The 21,186-nt window shown below is 48.7% G+C and overlaps 1 protein-coding gene across 2 annotated transcripts in view; it reads right to left on the bottom strand.

Moving 5' to 3' along the window:
* Nucleotides 1-21,186, bottom strand: part of slco5a1a (solute carrier organic anion transporter family member 5A1a) — a 23,424-nt gene extending 2,238 nt beyond the window's left edge. The window contains exons 1-10 of one of the 2 annotated variants that reach the window (XM_046407948.1): nucleotides 21,045-21,186; nucleotides 18,501-19,917; nucleotides 10,718-10,850; nucleotides 8,912-9,132; nucleotides 8,446-8,610; nucleotides 6,404-6,602; nucleotides 4,134-4,293; nucleotides 3,714-3,958; nucleotides 3,025-3,089; nucleotides 304-2,744 (exon numbers count right to left, since the gene is read on the bottom strand). In XM_046407948.1, coding sequence (XP_046263904.1) covers nucleotides 2,224-2,744; nucleotides 3,025-3,089; nucleotides 3,714-3,958; nucleotides 4,134-4,293; nucleotides 6,404-6,602; nucleotides 8,446-8,610; nucleotides 8,912-9,132; nucleotides 10,718-10,850; nucleotides 18,501-19,464 — 2,673 coding nt within the window. In that variant the 5' untranslated portion in view covers nucleotides 19,465-19,917; nucleotides 21,045-21,186 and the 3' untranslated portion in view covers nucleotides 304-2,223. The remainder of the gene's footprint in view (nucleotides 1-303; nucleotides 2,745-3,024; nucleotides 3,090-3,713; nucleotides 3,959-4,133; nucleotides 4,294-6,403; nucleotides 6,603-8,445; nucleotides 8,611-8,911; nucleotides 9,133-10,717; nucleotides 10,851-18,500; nucleotides 19,918-21,044) is intronic. The other variant, XM_046407949.1, reaches the window with a different exon arrangement.

The following is a 21,186-nucleotide window of genomic DNA, read 5'->3' as shown; positions in this document are numbered from 1 at the left end:
TAAAAGTTTGAGAGCAGCTCCGACTTGCTTCTCACATCTTACAAATCGTCTTTACATTTGAGACTCCCCAACTGTCTTTGATCATTTCAAGACAAAAGACATTTTTTAAATTCAACTCAGATTTTGGGGCTTTCTTCTTCATTTACTGACACAAAACTATTGCCCATTAATCCAGAAAACCATCAGATCATTTCATGATGAGAATACTGCAGTCCTGGTGTGAATAACCTCCATGTGTTCACTGAATCAAAAGTCTCAAATGTAAAAAAAAATAAAATAAAATAAAATAAAATAAAAGAATACCTGTTGTATGTAAACCAGTCCATCAAACAACACTTCTGCTGTTACTGCATACTGTCTGGTCTTGTCTCACATTGTCCTCTTTGTCCTGTGCTGCTCCAGGACGACATGTTGGCTGAATTCAGGCCTTCCTACATGCTGTTCCACATCTGTCCAGCAGGCGTCCCCAGAGGACAGCTCACCTACATATTTACATGTGACACCGAACCTCCGCCGCGTCTTCGTGAAGGTCTGAAGATCGGACAGGGAGACGAGAAGCGAAGGATGGGTTTGTAGCAGAAGTCAAACCAATACGATCTCAGCACTCAGTGATTCAGGCTGCCCGTCACGAGCCAGGAGGCAGGAAGTGAGTGGATTATTAGGAAATAACACTGCTTCAGCTTGTCCAAAATGTGTTTCTGCAGCTCTCACAGCTCAGAAACGCCTCGGATTAACCCTTTACAGTTGGAATTGAGTAACTGATCCTCTGAGCGTCAAATGGGAACATTACTGGATGCTTCACGTTTGTTTTAGGGTTAACTTCGGGCTGCTCAAAGCAGAAAAATCATTTTGGTGAGTTTAAAAAGATGATTTTTTAAGTTAACTGGTGTTTCAGTTCAGTTACTTATAAAAGTCAAATTGTCACGTCTTTGCTTCCGTTTTTGTTTTGTCTTTGTTTGGGATACGATTTGAACGTTGACTCGTTACTGCTGAAACGTTCTCGATCCTTCCTCTTCCTGACCGCCTCTGAAGATCTCACCGAGTAAAAACTCCACCTCTAACTGTTCCAGCTTCGAGCACGCGACGCGCTGATGGGCGACCGCGTCTGCCTGCAGCTTCGGTCCAGATGTTGGTGTCGGTTAGCGAGTGGCTGAGCCTTGACACGCGCTCAGAGCGTTTTCCCAGTCCGACCTCGTCCTTCCAGACGAGCGGCGGGCTCCTGGTGACTCGTCCAGCTGGGGAATGTGGTCGACTCTTTTCGGGTCAAGCGGCTCGTCGGGAGGGGGACGGCTCGGGTGTATGGATGCTTTGTACGGAGCTGGCGAAAGCCAAACAATCCGACTTCCAGCAGTAATACTACATGTCATTGTGTCACGGGGGCGCCAAAAGGCCTCGCGCTGCACAGGAACGCATTCTGTGCATGCCAAGCTGCTTAGCCCAGTGACCCGTCATCCAGCTGGGCTCCTTTCAAGTGTTCTTAACCCCTGAAGAACCGCCAGAAAGAAGAAGAAGAACAGAAAGGACACTAAACATCGTTGTTCACGTAGCACCATGCCATCGGTCACATTTCCACGGGGTTTGTGTTGTTTTTTGTTTCCTGTGAGTGCGAAACAAAAATCCCTCGCGTGAGGGAGGAGGAATGAAAGTGAAGAAGAAGCTGGCAGACGTGAGGCGAAGGGGAGGCCGTAGGTTTGGCGAAGCTGAGGTATCTGGTCATGTGACTCGTGTTCCTACAGGGTGACCACAGTCTGCGGGACGTCCAGCGTGTCCCGAGTGTTTGTTCGTACGGATGCTGCACATGTGAGGACCGCGGTGACAGAAGGCACATGTTGCCGAGGTGAGGGGGAGGTGGGGGCAGGTGGGGCAGGTGGGGGTTTATGAGCCATCCAGTCTTTGTCCGCTTACTGCGCCGGCTGGTGATCGCAAAGGAAACTCCAGACCGCCTCAGCCTTTTCACTGAGCAAACTGACTGTTCGTGTCGCTCCTGGTTGGTTCGCCAAACTTTTCATCATTCGACTGCAGACCTGCAGGTTCTGAGTGGATCAGGACGTCCAGGCCGGTGGCGCAGACAAAACGCAAAAGCCGCTTTGGTGATGAGATGACGGCAGGACCTCCGCGTGATGATTGGTGCGTTGGCAGCGGCTAAAATCCAGACTGGATTTCAGAATAAAAGTCATGTCAGTGGGTGAGACCTGCCTCATTGTCCACCCCCCTTTCTGAAACTCAGACTCGGACGGAGACGTGTTCCAGCGAACGGGCCGGCGCCGGGGCAGGCGGCGCTGCGGGCGACGGCGTGGCCGGAGGGGGAGGAGTTATTGCTTTAAGCTCGTTGCCAGGGCAACTCTGGGTGCTGACGCCGCGGTTCAGGGCGCCGGCGCGAGGTGGAGCGTTTGCGGGCAGAGCGTTGGGGTCGGTGCGGGGGATGTTGACGGGGCAGGAGCGGGTGCGGGCGTGGCCCTTGTGGCCACCCGGGTGGCAGACGAGGCTGCCCACGGTGTCGACGGGCGACAGGTGGCGCTTGAGCCAGCGTTCCACCCGCTCCTCCTTGTACTTGATGGAGTACCAGGTGAGGAAGATGAAGAGGAAGCCGAGGAACTTGAGGCTGGCGGCGAGGCCGAAGTAGACGAAACGCAGGGAGGTGACGTCATACTCCCAGCAGGAGCCGTGGACGCCGCAGTCCTGCTGCCACAACATGCAGGTGGTGTCGATGACGGCGCCGAAGTAGATGGGAGTCGGGATGTAAGCTGAGTGCAGGACAGACAGGAGAAAGACATGAGAGGAGGAGGGAAGTGAAGAGAGGAGGAAAAAGAGAGAAAACTCGTGAGCAGGAATCAAACATTTTACTCTGCTGATTCATGCGTGTCAATACAGTTGTTGTCAGTCAAAACTCCAGGACACGCTGGGTCCTACGTTTCCCACAATGCAAAGCGTCTCTCACTGCCCTCCCTGCTCGGCCACAGTGACATCAGCATCTCCTCCTCCAGCAGGACGTTTAGCTTAAAATAATGAAGTTTTTCTGCTCACCGAGAGTCCTGAGGAGAACAAACTGCATTCCCAGAGCGAACGGCCTCTCCTGCTCCGCCACAGACCTGCGACACACAGAACCACAGGTGGACCGCACACAAACCAGGTGAACAGGATTTACTATGCAAAACAACAAAGTGTCTCTTATTTTTAAGTGATAATCCTGTATGGGATGAGGATGCTTTGGGCTGGTCTTTTTGCTGTCCAATCAGGCCAGCAGCTTCGTCAGCCTGTTCATCTTCATCGTGTTTGGTCATCTGCCTCAGAGTGTCAAGTCCTGCAGTTCCTGCACGTGTCTGATTTATGACTTTGGCGCATCCTAGTGGTCATCATCAGACCAGCTTTGAAGACGCCACAATTATACACAACATCTACACTTTGGGAATGTAAAACCAAAAACATAAATGCACAGAATAAAGTCAGATGTTGGTTCACCAGATCGCTGAGAACTGAATTTGTCTGCTGAGGCCACATGAAGCCACACTGAGCTGACGCGTTTCTGAGGCCATTCAGACAGGAAGAGAGACAAACAACGTTCAAGTTTAAACTCACACTTCACGAAGACAACTTTTCTAAGTTTTTGGGCTTCTTTGGATGATTTTTAAAGAACATCATCAGTCACATTCAGATTCTTTAGAAAATATGGACCTCTGAGCGTGCTGAGCTGTCTGAGTAAAAGAAGGTCTCACCTGAGGGTGACGATGATGGCGGAGGGCTGGGCGCAGGCAGTGATGAGCGTGACGATGAAGAGGAAGATGAGGAAGGGGATGAGGGTGCTGCAGGTGCGGTCGCACTTCCCCGACACCGCGTAGCCGTTCTCGTTCAGGTAGGTCTTGACGATGACCAGCTGCAGCTGGTTGCCGCCCTGAGCGCCGGACGACGGCGTGATGACCTGCCGGCTTTGGACACAGGCGCAGTCTGAGTAGTTCCGAATCTGGAGGGCGGGTGGAGACGAGTGTGGAGGTTTAGACGAACCGAATGACACCGACTTCTTTCAACTCAGCGTTTCAGCTGCTTTAAAAGCAGCAGCCTCACATCATCTCACAGAGGACGAAGCCGATTCCTGCGATCAGATCTGACGGATGTAAAACGCGCCTCGTGTGTCTTACCCCCGTGCTGTCGTTGGCCACGCTGCTGCAGCCCGCCAGGCAGGGGTTGAAGTACGTGATGCCGTCGGAGCCGCAGACCGGAGCGTACTCGTGGATCTTACAGCCGCAGTTGACGTTGCAGCCGCCGGTCAGGTTCCTCTGGGTCATGGTCAGAGTCGGTCTGGAGGGAGAAAATCCACAGCAGCAGTTTAAGGACTCCTCTGAAAGCTAAGCTGCATTTCTGCTACTGGACTCAAAGGAAAGTGCGGTTAGTTTCCGTGTAATCGACGACAGCTGAAGCTCTCCTGGACCGCACGGAAAGTCAAAAAGCTGAACGCGCAGAGACTACACTTACTGCAGTTTGCCTCTCTGGACTGGATGGATTTTTACACTAAGATGAGCAAAATGAACTCAGACTGTTTGTCACGAAATGAAACGGATTTACAAGCAGTCATCACTGAATTCTGACACAAACGGTCATGACTGCAGGTCGCTGCAAGGCTGAGAGAAGATCAACGCTGTGGAACGCGAGCGGAACGCAAGCGGAACACAGTGAATAAGTTAATCTCTTACTGAGGAAGTCAAAGTGCTTACTGTCCTCTGGAAAAGACGCAAATGAGGAGAGAAAGGAGGGAAGGAAAGTAAAAGAAGAGGACCAGAGGGAAAGACGAGGGGTGGAGAGAGAATGTAAAGTGATGGATGAAGACAAAGAAAACTAGAGGACAATGAGAGGAGACGGACGTGGAAGCGAGACGAAGACAGAGGAGACAAGAAGGAAGCGAGCTCCACAGATTAGAGAGAAAACAGGGCCTTAAGGAGACAAGGAAAGAAAAAAGGCAGACAAGAGGGAAGAAGAAAAAGACTGACGGACAAGAGAGAGATAAAAGACAAAGATAACGAGGCCAAATGAGATTAACAAAAGAGCATCAGAGACAGAACTAAAGATGTGGAGAGGAGGACAGAGAGGACAGACGGACGGATGGAGGGAAATACAAAAAGACCAGAGGGAGAAAAAAAAGGGCGGTCAGCCAAAGATCCTCTCTTCCAAGCTGTCCTTGGACATTTTCCATCGTTGCCATGTAATCGCTGTAGGGGACGCTGCGTCCAAAAGAAAACGCCTCCGTTCACTGGCTCGCTATCTGTTATCCCGCACCGATCTGAACACTCGCTTCCTGCCCGACGTCGGCCACAGATGGGGCGATAAAAACTACCACTGACTCCGTCACACCGCGAGATGATTTACCACGACAAAGGCCAAGCTGCAGTCAGCAGAAACGAAAGCTTCCAAACACCTCGTTTTAGTCCTGGACTTACCAGGACTGAGGCTGAGCGTCGTTTCAAAGTCTCTGGAATCTGACTCAACTAAGACCACAACCTCGTGGACGTACACCTCGACACCCAGGTCGAGTCTCAGTTCACATCCAGACTCGTATGATGCATGCAGTGACTGACTGAGAGCTTCATCATCTGAAGCTCAGGATCATCAAACCACTGAGTCTGTGGTGGACTACAAAGTCTGTAATGTGGATGTTGCTGCAGAGAAGCTACAGACTGGAAAACGTGGAGGCTTCACACACATGTGGAACCTGACAGCTCAGAAGATCAACACAATCAGCACAGTCTGAAGATCAGAGTCACCAGTTCAGTCTGGGACCACATGTGGAATCTGGTCCCAACCTGCCCTTCAGTTCCCGAGTTCTGCTGCTGAATGACGGACAGGAAACATCACGGCGTCGAGGCCAGGATGACCTTTGACCTTTTGGACAGAAGATGTCATCACTTCATCATTTCCCCCATCAGATTTAGTACACAAACTCTTCAGTTACATGAGGTCATCAATTCGTGTTTGTGTCAAATCTGACGAAATTCCCTCAAAGCTTTCAGGAAAACCAGGCAGGCCGAGAACAACCTGAGAACTTAAAGCCTGCGAGGAAAAATAAAACTAAATAAAACATCTGAGAAACCCGAGAACAAGTCAAACTACGTCCTGCTCACCACCTTCGCACTGGCGAGGTGAGGACGGAGTCGCCTCAGTGGTTCTCACCCTGCGGGGCGGGCTGCTGTCCCCGTCCTTGTAAATGACTGATAAAGACTGTGGACTGGACGGCAGCGCAGACAGAGACAGAGAATAAGACGGGACAAAGGAGACGCAGACTACTCATGTGCCGAGAGGACGTCTCTGTCGGCCTTATCCTTCCAGTGCGTCTCCTTCCGTCCTCCACGGTCACATGACGAGTGTCCAGCTCAGATGAGACAGACGGACAGACAAGCCCGGACGTTGGCCTGCTCACCCGGTGGTGTAGGGGATGTTGATTCCTCCCAGGTTGATGCTCTCGCAGCCCACGATGAACAGCGTGGAGAAGCAGAGCAGGGACACTCCGCTGCAGATCATAGCCAGCTTGGCCGACTCGCGAGCTCCCAGCTTCAGCTTCTTGATGATGTAGCCGCCCAGGACGATGCCCACGCCGGCGCTGGGCACGATAATCACACCTGGGGGGGAGGAAGGCCCATATTAAGGTGTGCTGCTTGGTGAGCAAACGTGCAGCTTTTATTTGAAGCGTCTTACAGAGAGCTGATCTTAAATTGTGGTGCAGAGACATGACTTCACTTCTCATTTGAATTCACTGCTCATTTCCTACAGCAAAGCTTCAGCTGTAAGTCAAACGCTGCTAAGAACTGACATTAACGTCATTTTGTAAGAAGTGATTTTCTGTAATCAGTGGTCCCAAACCAAATAAACTCGCACGTGGCTGAGATTTCTCTCTTTCTTCTCTGGACGAGCAAGGCCAAGCATTCAGCATGAGGCATTCAGGGACACCCGAATTAAATGGAGGAAGTCCTTGGCTAAATGGAAAGTGATGAGTCTGCCTTTCCAGGAAAACCTGACTGAATGAGTGTGGCGAGACAGATGCATCACTCGACCTCTCAGCTCCCCTTCTTGAACTGAAAATGATGCGTGAAGACTCCGAGGCTGAAACCAAACTGCGGCCCTGAGACCTTCACGAGTCCTTGAACAGGTCACCGGTGAATATTTTCACTTCACCCACTCAATGCTGGCATAATCAGAAAATATGTCTGAGTGGCAGTTTTAATCAGAGGCTTCACAGCCCACACCACCTACAGCTGAGACAGTTACGCAACTGCACACTAAAACATTTCTGATAAAGAAGGAATTTCTCTGAACAAACACTCTCATGCCACTGAGACTGTGACCAAAACGGTTTCTAAAGCTGCAGAAACGTAGATTTTATTGGATAAAATTAGTTTGTTCAGCACACCTCAGCCACCTCTAACGGAGCTTTCTGATGCCTGACTGGAACACCGAAAAGTGTCCATGCTGCAGCATCAACACTATATAGACAAAAGTATCCAGACACCCCTCTTCACGGGTCTGTTCCTCAGGGTTTGGGCCCCTGACCTCCAGTGAAGGGAAATCTTAATGCTTCTGCATACCAAGACATTTTGGACAATGCTATGCTTCCAACTTTGTGACAGCAGACAACAACAACAAATGCTCTACTGCATGAATGGGCACAAATTCCCACAGAAACACTCCAACATGTTGTGGAAAGCCTTCACAGAAGAGTGGAAGCTGTTAGAGCTGCAAAGCTGTCTGAGTGTTTACAATGAGACGTCATTAAAGTCCCTGTAGGTGTGATGGGCAGGTGTCCCAACACTTTTGTCTATATAGTGTAGCTGGTGGATGATCTGGAGTGGTCACAGACTGAAGCCTTTATGCATCTTAAGCTTAAGATTGAATTTTAATTTCAGTATTGTAGAATATATATTATCACGCTGACATCAGCATGTTGTAAAGCTCACAATCTGAAATGTTTTGTGTGTAAAACTTAGCTCACTAACACGCACACACTTGAGTATGTGAGGCATCAGCCTGTTTAAGCATGCAAGTGTTTCATCATGTGACTGAGTGTGTGTGTGTGTGTGTGTGTGTGTGTGTTGGACTCAGAGCTCCAGCTCCGTCTGTCCCAGGTGCCCCCTTCACTTGAAGACCAGCAGTTTCTTTATTATTAATGTGTGCTGGCCTGCAGCTCGGGGCTCAGCTGAGCCTCTCCTGCTCTCACATAAAACCTGCAGAGCAGCGCTGAACCGGCAGAAATTAGTCCAGGATGTTGAGCTAACATTCCGGTTGGTCTGCATCCTGTCTGTTTTGCCTCCAGGATGCTCAAACGCCTCTCGACATGAGAATTTTATGAGTAATAAATTACCAAACATCCGCTTTAAAAGCAGCAGTAAGTGAAAGACAACCAGACGGTTTCACAGACGAAGATTTCGGAGCGGACCAGACGTTCGATCGGGCGACGAGCGAACTCACCGGTGTAGATGCTGGCGCTGGAGGCTGGGATGCCAAACTGAGACTCGATGAACTTTGGGATGAAGGTGATGAAAGCGGTGACGATGGCGCTTTCTGCCGTGTAGGACAGGCTGACGAACAGGAAGGTCACGTTGCTGAGGATCCTCACTGCTGCTTTGGGGAGGTCTGAAAGAGGAGGAGGAGGAGAGGAAGGGCGGACAGTGAAGGTCGTTTGATGAGACGCGTGTTTTGATCCTGAAAATTCACACGCCGGTCGGCTGAAAAGGTTCTGCATTATGTTTGTAAAGAGGGAAGTCGCTGTTCTCACAGCGCACCCTCACCTGCTCGCCACAACTTCACACTGAAGGAAGCAACAGACGATACTTTGAGACGGTTACTGTCCTGCGTGAACCCTATACCATTATACTGCTGCACGTGTCGGCCATTACACTCTGACATCATCAGTGACATCAGCATCTCCCGGTACCTTTGATGTCCTTTCCGAAGCCCATGGACGAGGTGACCGTCTGGCTCTTGCCGTTGTTGCTCTTCTCCTTGAGGACGTCGTCGTCGCTGGACATGTCGTCCATGCTCAGCTTTTTCCTCCTCTTCTTCTTCTTGTGTCGGGGCGGCAGCTTCTTGGGGAAGGTGAACATGGGGAAGATGACCAGCAGCATGGCCACGGCGCACAGCAGGAACCCGCTCCACCTGGACAGACGAGAGGGCCGCTGAAATAAAGTCTGCATGGATCATTTTATCACTGAGCCTCACATAAATGAATAAATAAACTGGAGTCGGGCTTGTGGCAAATCACTGCGCCACTCGTCCACCTTCTTCCCGCCATCATCACCTGCAGTTCAGGCAGGAAGCCCGTGGCTGCTAGCTCGTGAGTCACCGCTTTGCGCTGTCAGCTCGAGAGCTGTAAATAGATGACTAACAGCGGCTCATACATCACAACAGTTTTACACATGATGGATAAATGATGCGCACACGAGCCTGAAGAGCAAACATCTCATGTACCTGAAGTGATGCTGCTTCCTGTCCACAGTTCAGTTTCAGACGTGCTTCACTGTCTTTTATTGGGTGCAGTTTTCAGTTTGTTTCGTACAGTTTTTATGCGCTTTCAAGGTACCAAAACCAAAAGCCTTCATCATGTGATTCAGTGTATCCTGGCATTCATTCCTAGCTTTCACCAGGAGACACCAAACATACACACTGTATAGACAAAAGTATTGGGCCACCTGACCATCACACCAACAGGGACTTTAATGACGTCTCATTGTAAACACACAGACAGCTTTGCAGCTCTAACAGCTTCCACTCTTCTGTGAAGGCTTTCCACAACATGTTGGAGTGTTTCTGTGGGAATTTGTGCCCATTCATGCAGTAGAGCATTTGTGAGGTCACACACTGATGTTGGACCAAAAGGCCTGGCTCACAGTCTCAAAGTTGGAAGCATAGCATTGTCCAAAATGTCTTGGTGTGCTGAAGCATTAAGATTTCCCTTCACTGGAAGTCAGGGGCCCAAACCCTGAGAAACAGACCCATGAAGAGGGGTGTCTGGATACTTTTGTCTATATAGTGTATGATTTCAATTATCAAGAAGGTTTTTGATGATCGTGTTGACACCACATTATGTTGAGCGTGTTTCAATATTCCTAAGACTGAGGTCACACTGAGTTTCCTCCTCTTGATTCACTCTTATGAAACCAGCTTCAGTAATCACACTTTCAGCCCAGAAATGAGCTGACTCTGCTTGTTTAGGTAAAGGAGCATCTCTGCTCGGGTTGCATAACCCTAAGAGGTTTTGAGGCCTCCAAACTGGACATAAGACTTTACACATTTAGTGCACAATGGAGAAACAGTACATTTCATACTGACGCATCTCCCGAGTGTCAAAGACGGCAGCAAACCCCAGACTATCAGGCTTATTTACCTACCAACTGAAGATGTTAATCTTACACAAATATACAGTTTGAACTTTTCAAAGGCTCAGTAAGACATTTAGTCATGTAGTGTTAAAACAGACGTTACTCCAACCACCATTTTCAGTGGCAAATGAATCCACATTTGGTGCTCTATTGAGTATGTGGGGCAGCAGGACACTGAGTGTGTGTGTGTGTGACAAAATAAACTACAAGTGTGTCCATGTTATCAGAGGCGATTTTGGTCGTCTGATGAGATTTGTTAACAATGGGACAAGAAGATTCATTGTTTGAATGAAAAGAAGAGTAAAACATGATTAAAAACCCCCAAAGGAAGGCACTGAAAACAGCACACAGGCGGTCCTCACCAGTTGCCAATGAAGCGGGGGTCGCTTTGATCGATGTTGACCACAGTCTTGGGGTCCACGTAAAAGCCGATCAGGACTCCTCCCAGCAGGTAACCCGCCGCCGGTCCCAGAGCTCCCATCACATACATGATGGCTGAGGAGAGGAGAAAAGAGACAAGCACAGTGTTCAACGTGGCATAAAAGAATCCCAACAAGCTCACGCACAGAAATTCCTCACATATTACCATCTAATGAAGCTGCTTTCAGTGAAACAGCTGACGTCTCCACACCCAGCAGACACAGAGGAACACCAGCATAGCTCTGGTTTGGTCTCAACCTTCTCCAGAGCAAAACATCTGGCTCTTTAGCAGCCGACTGCTTCAGCAGATGGACAGGAAGTGAACAGCAAAAGTGCCACAAAACCAAAATCAGGAGCTAACAGAGGCTAAAAACCTCCACAGAGCAGCAAAGCTGATGACACACTGCAAGGACGAAAGTATCAGGACGCCTGACCTTTACACCAACAGGGGTGTCCCAATACTTTTGTCTGTACGGTGTGTGTGTTTCTGTGATGTGGACTGTGAAGGAATTCATAGTCCAGGACCTCTTCAGTGACACCCGCCTGTCTTGCCTCTGCAGGACCTGACTAACATGGACCCATGGCTGACCCTGAGCAGCAGCTTTGGTCCACTTGGTTCTGTCTCGTCCTCTCCTGGTGATCGGGAAACAGAGGCAGGAGAAACAGGGTTTCACCTCCCTGCACTGTCTCTGTCTTGCGAGCATTTTTAAAAGAACAACCGCTGTATGTCAATATGTGTGCCAAAGTTGGTCAGGTCTGCAGCTCAGTGCCTAACTTTAACCCTTATGTAACGCTCTGAGTCAAACTAAGCAGCATTAGGCACTAGCAGCACCTGCATTAAGACTGTTGTACAAAAGGCCGTGTGTGCAGGTCATGTGTGCAGATCATATGACTGTGTAATGAGGGGCCTGTTTCAGACCGGGAACAAGATTTCTCCAATTAGAGGGAATTAACATCTTAAAGCCGTTGGCTGAAGTTGAAAGCGAACACAAAAATTTTGGTGGCGTGACTTAAAAACTCAAAGCAGGGCCAGGAACTTATCTAAGTGTCCTGGGAACTCACTGGGAGCTCCGACTTCACGACCAAAGTGGCCTCAAAAGCGTCTCATGTAGAAGTTTTAATTTTAATTTTTAAAATGACAACCTGCTAGTGATGCATACATGGACAGCGTTCACTGCTGGGACTGAAAAATAAAACAAATCCAACATTTCCTTTGTGGAAAAATGAATCAATAATGACAACTGATTAAAAAAATGCAGAGAAACTGAAACAAAGACTCAAGAAAGTTTTTATTTTAGTTAGGCCGGTTTCATCTGATAAATGACCACAACAATGAGTTTATAGTCAAAAAATTTTTCCCCCATAAAACTGAAATAAACTGTGAAAAAATGACATAGACGTGCTGTAAGATTTCCCAGGCTTAACTGATGTTCATCTCTCTGATCGTCTTCATGGGGCTGTTCCTCAGGGTTTGGGCTTGGCCCCTGACTTCCAGTGAAGGGAAATCTTAATGCTTCAGCACACCAAGACATTTTGGACAATGCTATGCTTCCAACTTTGAGACTGTGAGCCAGGCCTTTTGGTCCAACATCAGTGTGTGACCTCACAAATGCTCTACTGCATGAATGGGCACAAATTCCCACAGAAACACTCCAACATGTTGTGGAAAGCCTTCACAGAAGAGTGGAAGCTGTTAGAGCTGCAAAGCTGTCTGTGTGTTTACAATGAGACATCATTAAAGTCCCTGTTGGTGTGATGGGCAGCTGTCCCAATACTTTTGTCTATAAAGTGTTTTTTCACAAAACGCCAACATCAGTGAGAGCACTGCAGAGCACCTTCACAGAAACACATCCTCTGAGCCTCCATCACATCTCTCCTCTCCACTATTACATCATCTGACTGGTTGAGCCACAGCCTGGGATGATAACGCATTGGGATTGAGGACTTGGGCTTTCCAAGGGGACCCAGCGGCACAGAGGATAATCCCTTATCTAGCAGGAGAAGAGGGAAAACCCTCAGCTGGCGGGCTGCCCTGTTACGCAACGTGATGCTGACCATCAGCTGGGGGATAAAAGACAACCAGGCTGCTGGCATGCAGACGACCGGGCAGCAGCGGCGACATGTCACAAAGAAAGCGAGAAAAAAGAAAAAGTGGAAAACGTGGAGATGGAGAGGAAGAGGCAGAGAACAACACAGAGGACGGGACTCAGAAGACACATCAGGGCACCACAGCTGTGAAGGTGTGAAACTCCTTGTGGTCGTACATCCTGTACACCAGTCAGGTCTTAGTTTCCATCCACGTCTGTCCAGACTCATATGATGCATGCAGTGAGAGCAGCTGAAGCTCAGGATCATCAAACCACTGAGTCTGTGGTGGACTACAAAGTCTGTAATGTGGATGTTGCTGCAGAGAAGCTACAGACTGGAAAACGTGGAGGCTTCACACACATGTTGAACCTGACAGCTCAGAAGATCAACACAATCAGCACAGTCTGAAGATCAGAGTCACCAGTTCAGTCTGGGACCACATGTGGAATCTGGTCCCAACCTGCCCTTCAGATCCCGAGTTCTGCTGCTGAATGACGGACAGGAAACATCACGGCGACCTTCTGAAGAGAAGATGTCATCACTTCATCATTTTGTCCTGTGCATGAATTCTTCAGTTTTGTGAGCTCACATTGAGTTCTGATCACCACATTCTTATCAGCTCGTCTTTGAGTCCCAGTGGACATTTGAGCCAAATGTGGAGGCTGAAGGAACCTTTTAGAAAAGTAGTTCCTGCGACTGGAAGTTCTGTGTCTTTTGGGTGGAAACTCGATTATATTAAAAATATAGTCTTGTGTCAAACAAGATGACTGACGCGTCCAAAGAACCAAAATCTCCACAAGTACAAAACTACAGGTGGTCTGATTACCTGATACTCAACATGTTGCTGATTATCAGTGTCGCTGGGTGTCGCTTGCAGCTGACTGCTGATAAAACAAACACATTTTCAGAAATTGTTCATAATAGCAGATTTCTATTTCATATTACTTATCTGAATCTGCAAAGTGCCTGAAGTTATTTAACTCCAAAATGTAGTGGAAGATAAGTGAAATACACAAGTACCTCAAAATGTATTTAAGTATAGCACTCGGGTAAACTGAACAACAGCTATTGATCTCCTTTATTACTAATGATCGGTATCAACTGGACACAAAACGAGCCCAGAACAAGGAGCAGGAGGCGGGTTTGAGGGGGTGCTGTGGTCCCGTCGTCCACACCGCGGACGTTTGTATCGTGGCTTTGGGTAACACGCCCACAGCAGACAGAAATATAAAGCATCCTGATCCCAGCAGACCTGCCATCCAGAGTGCTGGAGTTACACAGTGTGTGTTTTAATACACCATGTTGCCTGTTATACAACAGGTAGGCTCACACAGGCAGTCTGATCTGGTCAGATCTGGTTTGAGACACGTTCTGAACTGTGCTGTGAGTCATGTTTCACTGCGACGCCGACTCTTCCAGTCAATTAGCTCTTATGCTTTCTTCTTCCTGTCTGCGCACATAACTGAGAGGCAACGTTCTGCTGGTGCCTGCTGAACGCACCGCAATGATCCTCTAATGTGCCGATCACACACACACACACACACACAGTCGCCGCTTCACACCTGCTGCTCCACAGCCCCGATCACACGAGCCCGGACCCGCGACACACACCACCACCTGACTGTGAGCTGCAAAAACTCTGTTAATAAACCTGATTCTGAAATGACCGCGTGCTCCTCAGAGGGTTTAAAGACGTAAACCTCAGTGAACGAGCCTGTGCTCTTTCAGGCCATTTGACACGAGTCACAAACACGATTCAGGATCAGGTTTCACCACATCTGGGCCAGCTGATGGATGAATTTGTTTGTGACTGGCAGCACTTCCTCTCCACACACTCTCAGGACAGCAGAGGTGAGAGCTGAGAGGGGACAGACGGACGGACGCGGCTGAGGCCGCGGCGAGGTGAAAGACGGGAGGCACAATGAGCGCGGCGTTGTCATGGTAACCTGCTGACACAGCACTGTCTCGTTACAATTTCCCAAACGGGCTGCCAGCACGGACATCAGACCCCCTGTGAACAGGCTTCCTGCACTTTGTTTGTTTAGCCTGCAGCTGAGGGCGAATGCTGGACAACATGGCTGCCCATCTACAGCTCCACCAGCAAATGTTTGACATTTTACTTTGGGGGAAAACAAAATAAAAGACCAAACCAATCAATCACTTATCAAAACTGTTAACTGTCAATTCAAAAGCTGAACGAGAAACTAAACTTCCCCTTAGTGCATCCTGCTTATCAAGATAATCCAGAGGATCCAAAACTGTGATGCTGGTGACCACAAACCCCCCCAGAGGTCCCGTGTCTCTTCCCCTGACGGGTCAGAGCTGTTCTGGCAGCACAAGGGGGACCTACAGACCTACATCGTGCAGGTGGTTTTAAGGTAGCGGCTGATTGGTGTGTTTTCTTTCTGTATCACTACGCAGAGGGAAACAGCTGGTGCTCGGGACGGTACTTCATCAGTAGTTCTGAAAGCTGAGCGAAAAGCTCAGTTTTTAGCATCAGAGTCCACTGAGATCTTAAATTACAGCATACACAGGAAGCACAGGTCTGAGTTCACACACACACACACACAGCGCTGTAACATGACAGACCGGGGCCGTTAAACTCACTGAGGACCATACTGCGTCTGAGCTGGCACATTAAAATTTCAAGTGGCAGCAGCGTGGCCTGCTGCCGTGCATGAGAGCCAAACAGAGCGTCTCTTATTGGGGTTACAAAGCAATACTGTGCTGAATTATTCTAATGGATGTCTGTTACGCCTTTGGGCATGATCTCATATGTAGGCTAACGCAAAGCAGGGCCAACGTGGACCAGAGTGTTTGTTCCACAGCAGACAGCGAGTGTGTTGCACCCGCACTGGCACAAAACAGTGTAGGAAAGCCCAGAAACACTTCACCTTTTCTTATTAAGGTTTCATCAGTTATTGTTGTAATTCCACTCACAGTAGGAGTTCACTGAAGTGCAAAATAAAGTCAAGATCCTGCTTTGACCCTGGAGCCTGGCTTCAGCTCAGCCATCACAATTAAGATTCACATTTCATCTCCATTAGCAGCTGATATGAATCCAAAGACACCTTGGTCGGATCGATTTCAGTGCCAGGAAATTCCGCCTCTGCTTTTGTAAGCACTTGATCAATCTGTGTCTTCAAAGTGTCTGCCTGAATGAGCACAGCAGTCCTGCTGAATGCACAGTGCAGCTGCAGATCTGATAAACACATCATCTGCCTCGGCTCATCTCATCTTCCGCCACTAACATAATAACCTAAGCAGGCTAAGCAGCATGAGAGGCCTACAGCCGGCCCTCTGCGCACACTTCATGGTCAGCATAAAACACACTGCAGATCTCAACTCGGACAAACCATGCAGACGAACGCTCTGCACCGTAACACAGCTGGGAGGGGTTCGTCCTGAGCAGACAATCAGATGACACACACACTGCTCACACAATGCTGCGTGTTCCCATCCAAAGGTGGACATGACATGACGAAAAGATCTTTCATCGCAATGAACACATGAATAACAACACAGCAGCCCTCACCCTGAAAATAATAACAAGTGTGACTGACTCTTACACGACACTCAGAGGAGTTTACTGGTTTGTGTTGTTCGGGATTCTGGACTGAACTGTTCGGGATACTGGACTGAACTGTTCGGGATTCTGGACTGAACTGTTCGGGATACTGGACTGAACTGTTCGGGATACTGGACTGAACTGTTCGGGATACTGGACTGAACTGTGCTGAGTTTTATCGGATGGCGGCTTCATTCCCGTGACTGCAGGGGCCATTAAACCAACCGAGCACACCAGCACGTTTCTGCAGCCAAACAGCATTTATTCCTGCTGACCGGGATGCTCTGCATCGTCCTGCTGCTGTCCACCGCAAACACAAGTCGTCATTCAGCAGTTGCAAAAGCGACTGAGTACCAAAGTTTACTGGTCACGAGGGCCTTGCCAGACAAACGCTTTCTGGTTACTCGCCAAAGTGGCTGGCAGAGCAGATGGAGAATTTTTGCTGCAGGCTGAAGTTAGTTTAAATGTTTTTTTGTGCAGATCGTACAAAAATCTTTTGTTTTAAAAGTTCAGAGCTGAAGGCGGGGCTTCAACTAGCAGTTATTGTCACCATCAAGTTCCTTTTTTAAATAAATCAATTAAAGTCAAGCTGAAAAGAACAATGTCAGCCATATTCCACAGACTCTTGGTACAGGGCATCTTTTGCCTTAAAATTAGGACCAGCAGGCTTGTGTAAGAGGTACATTTACAAACATTTTCCATTATTCTGTTTTTAGTTTTCTATTAGCACCTGGACACTGTCCAATCACATTTCACGCTCCAGAAAGTTTGCAGGTGACCACCAATCGGCTGCTCCGCTTATCAAAGCCTCCCTCTTTCACTCGGCTTGTTTTAAAAAGAGGAAAAAGAAAAGGGCCTCAGACCAGCACCGAGCCTCTGTGGGCAACGGCAGGAATGTTCATAAGACCTTCCCCCTCTTTCATAACTCAGCTCTCATTTGTTGGTTTAATTAGGCTTTACCTTGTTTGAGTCCACTGGGGCGAGAGCTTCTGGGGAAGCATGTGAAGGGGGGTTCGAAGGTCACGCAGTTGGTTTGGCAGCAGAACTATCTGGAGCGAGTGTCTGACATGTAGGCCGCGCTGAAGGCGCATGAACGCAGCACAGGAACTGTCTGCCGAAGTGCCTTTGAGCCGGCCGGACGCTCGCTGCAGCCGTACATTGTCAGAGTCTGAGCAGTCGGCGACGTTTCAGACTACAGTGAGCTTTAAACCTTGAGGTTTGCGGACGTTTCCTGTCTAAATACAACAACGTCTCGGTGCACAAAGCTGGGACGTGGATTATTATGTGTTCTGTTACTCTTAAATCAATTTGTGTGATTTTTAATGTTCACAATTAACCGTCAGTTAGCATCAAAAACATAACCGAGAACTACATCATAAACTTAAACGATTAGTCAATAAATCCACCAGTCGCCTGGCAGAAAGTGAATCAGCGACTATTTTGATAATCGATTACTCATTTAAGCCAAATGTTTGCTGATTCCAGCCTCTATAATGTGCCTTCATTTGTCGCATGAAAAAAGTAAACTTAGTATTTTGGGGTTTTGGACGGTTGGTCGGACAAAACGTTTTGATAACTGATAGGAAAGTTAAAACCTACTAACTGTTATTATCTGTCACCAACCACCAAGTCTAACGGTGAGACAAACAGAGGAGTTAATTCAGACACATTTTATCAGAAATACGACATTCTGACGGATGGTTAAAGACAGGTGTTGTCGCTAAATGACACACCTGGTCGGCTGGTGGTTCTTCTTCACTCCGACATGCGGCTCCGAGATTTTTGTCTTGTGTCGGCTCTCGTTGCTGAAATATCAAGTCAAAACTAAAGTCACGTGGAACCACAAATTTAGCTAGCTGTGGTTAACGGTTCTTCTTCTCCGGAGAATACCTGAAGGTGACCACGAGCTTTCACCTGTACAAACGCTGTAGGCTGTCTTGTGTCCCCATTTCTACTGAACTTTAACACAGCTTCTTTGGAACGAGCTGGAACTTCACAACGAACACAACAACAAAAGTCACCTGACACTCACTCAAACCAATCATCACGGGGCTGATGCCCACTCTTACCTAGATACAGCGAGGCGTTCTCCTTCTTCACGTTGTCGTCCAGGTAGGTGGGTCCCAGCGTGTAGATGGGCGTGGAGCCCATGCCCACCAGGATCTGAGCGATAACAAACAGCGCCACATACAGGTTGTGCTCGTTGCCCTCCTGGTCTCTGGGACAGGAAGTGATGTCAACACGGTCTCTGCCGCTGGCGTTGCTGTTCATGCACAGGCCCTCGTTGCCAGAGGACGAGTTGACCTCCTGGATCTGGTAGGCCGGCGAGATAAAGTGAGGTAAGGAGAAGAGTGCAGCACCCACGGCGATGAACACCCCGCCCACCGCCAGCCAGCGAGGCCTCTGGCCCCGTCCGCCGAAGTAGCTGATGAAGACGACCACTAGGAGGCTCCCTATGTCGAAACAGCTGACGAGGAGGCCGGATTCGGAGCTTCTCAGGCTGTACCTCTTTTCGATGGTGGTGATGACGCTGCTGAGGTAGCCTGACACCATGAGCGACTGAATGAACGTCAGGTAGCACATGCAGAACAGGAAACAGCGAGAGTCCTGTAAGACAAGGCCCAGGTACTTCCTGCTGGGCAGGCGAATCTGAGCCAGTCTGGAAGTGAAAAACCCCGGAGGCTTCCTTCTCGCCATGTTTTTACTCCTACGGATCTCCGTGTTTTCCATGTAGGAGCTGGGCCTGTTCAGCGCCGACTTCCCCGGCTTGGGCAGGTAGTTCGTTCTTGTCGGGGACTCGGCCTGGAAGGACTCAGTCTTGGCCGGGAGCTGGATGAATTCTGCACTCTCTTCTGCCGTTATGGACATGCGCACAGAACTGGACAGTAAGGTTTCCTCTTGAGGCCCTTCTTCATTTAAAATAGGTAAACTTTTAGACTTAAAGTTTGTACCCGACTCCTCCTGCTCACTGGAGAATCCGTCCTCTTTCTGAAGGGACTCTGACAACTCGGCTTCCTCGTGGTCAGCCATCATTTCAAGCTAAATCCACCTTACTTAGGCGTTAAGAAGAATAAACCCCCACTGTTCCAAGCTTACATTTATAGTTCAGAGGCTGCTGCCCAATACATGTATTATTAATAGGAACATCTACTCCCACAAATACAGTCTGGCACAGAAAGAGGCCCAGAAAAGCAACAATGTCAGCCAAAGAGCAAGCAGACTCGCAGCTTCTGCTTATCTGCAGTGCGGCCAGGACAGCTTCTGGGTTTGCTTATCTTGTCTTGCACACTTGCCTTCTGCCACCATCTAATCCGGAGGCGGAGGCCGCTCAGGCCTCCTCAGCTTGTCCGGCGGAGCACCCGGACCAGGTCTCCCTGCAGATGCACCGCATTTCCACTGGATGGCTTCTCTCAGCAGGACGCTGTCGCTCCGCAGCTGGCGGGGATGAAATGAACTTGCAGAGCAGGCGCCGCATCCCTGACACTCCTGCCAATGAAGATCACACAGTCACAATGTCACTCCTCTGAGCACATGAGGTGACGGTGCCCCCCTTCTCCTCCTAACTGCTCCTCTCCCACTGAAGGGCATCACCCCCCCCGACGTTATCACCGCACCAGCTGTCCTCCCGGCGGGCGAGAGAGCCTGTCATTCACTGATGATATGTTTGAGTAAATCCCCGGAGATGCGTATGGAAAATAAATATCGGGAAAGGAGAAGAGTTGTCGATAAAAACGAGTGTGAGACGAGAGAAGTCCGAGGAGTGTGGTGACGGACTGCTGATAACAACACCGCACCGAAACACCGCAGTCCCCGCTGCTCTCAGTCAAGCTGCTGTTCTTACGACTCGAAAATACGAAAGGGACGCTTCAAAATAAAAGCGTAAAAACACAACTACAGCTCAGCTTGTTGCGAAGTATCCGTCTTTTGAACCAAGAGCAGCTGAATCAAGTTGATCACCAAGTGTGTGGTATAACCCCGTGAAGCTGTCTAAACGGCGTAATTAATGTAGCTATGTTTCATGGTGGAATAACTAGTGCATTTAAGGCGCAAGGAACAATTTCGAGTAAAAGCAATTAAAAATAAGTGTCACAGCGTGTCCCATTAATTATCTAGAAATGTAACTTTTTCTCTTTATAGGTTCGTATATCCTACATGTGTGACCAACCTCTCACAAATGAATGATTTGCCTGTGTCTATTGATAAATTCGGCTTGCCTGGTTAAATTCAGCGTTCAATCAGCTACGCAGGACTTGGCTCAAACAAACAAACCGACTTCAGCTGCTAACGTTAGCTACAGCAGAGCAACTGAGAGAAGGTTACAGTTTACCAACGACTTACTGCTAAATAAAATGTGCAAAGTTAATCAGAAGACAAACCGCTAGAGACATTCAAAAATGGGCAAAATATCTGACATTGTTTACTGGTGGACACTTACTGCCGTAACACTATCTTTAAAAGGATGTGATCATCGATTTAGCTGGGACTTTATTTTGAAAAGCCCCTCTTCACTTCATGGCTAACTACCGGGCTAGTCGCGCAGCTAGCAGCTAACCCGCAGAGGTTCACCAATAAATAACACGAAAACAACAACGGCGACGCTGCTCTTCACTAACCTGACACTCTGAAGCGACCACACAGCCCTCAAAGCTTCATGTCCGAGCTACACCACCCGCCCCGGGAGGAGCAGGCGGCTACAACCGAACAAAAAAACACATCCATGTCAAAAACCTCACGCACGAACCATCTTTTGTTTTG

This window comes from Scatophagus argus, chromosome 13 (genome assembly GCF_020382885.2).
Source record: "Scatophagus argus isolate fScaArg1 chromosome 13, fScaArg1.pri, whole genome shotgun sequence".
Lineage (NCBI taxonomy): Eukaryota > Metazoa > Chordata > Actinopteri > Scatophagidae > Scatophagus > Scatophagus argus.
This window is presented reverse-complemented; position numbering and strand designations above follow the sequence as displayed.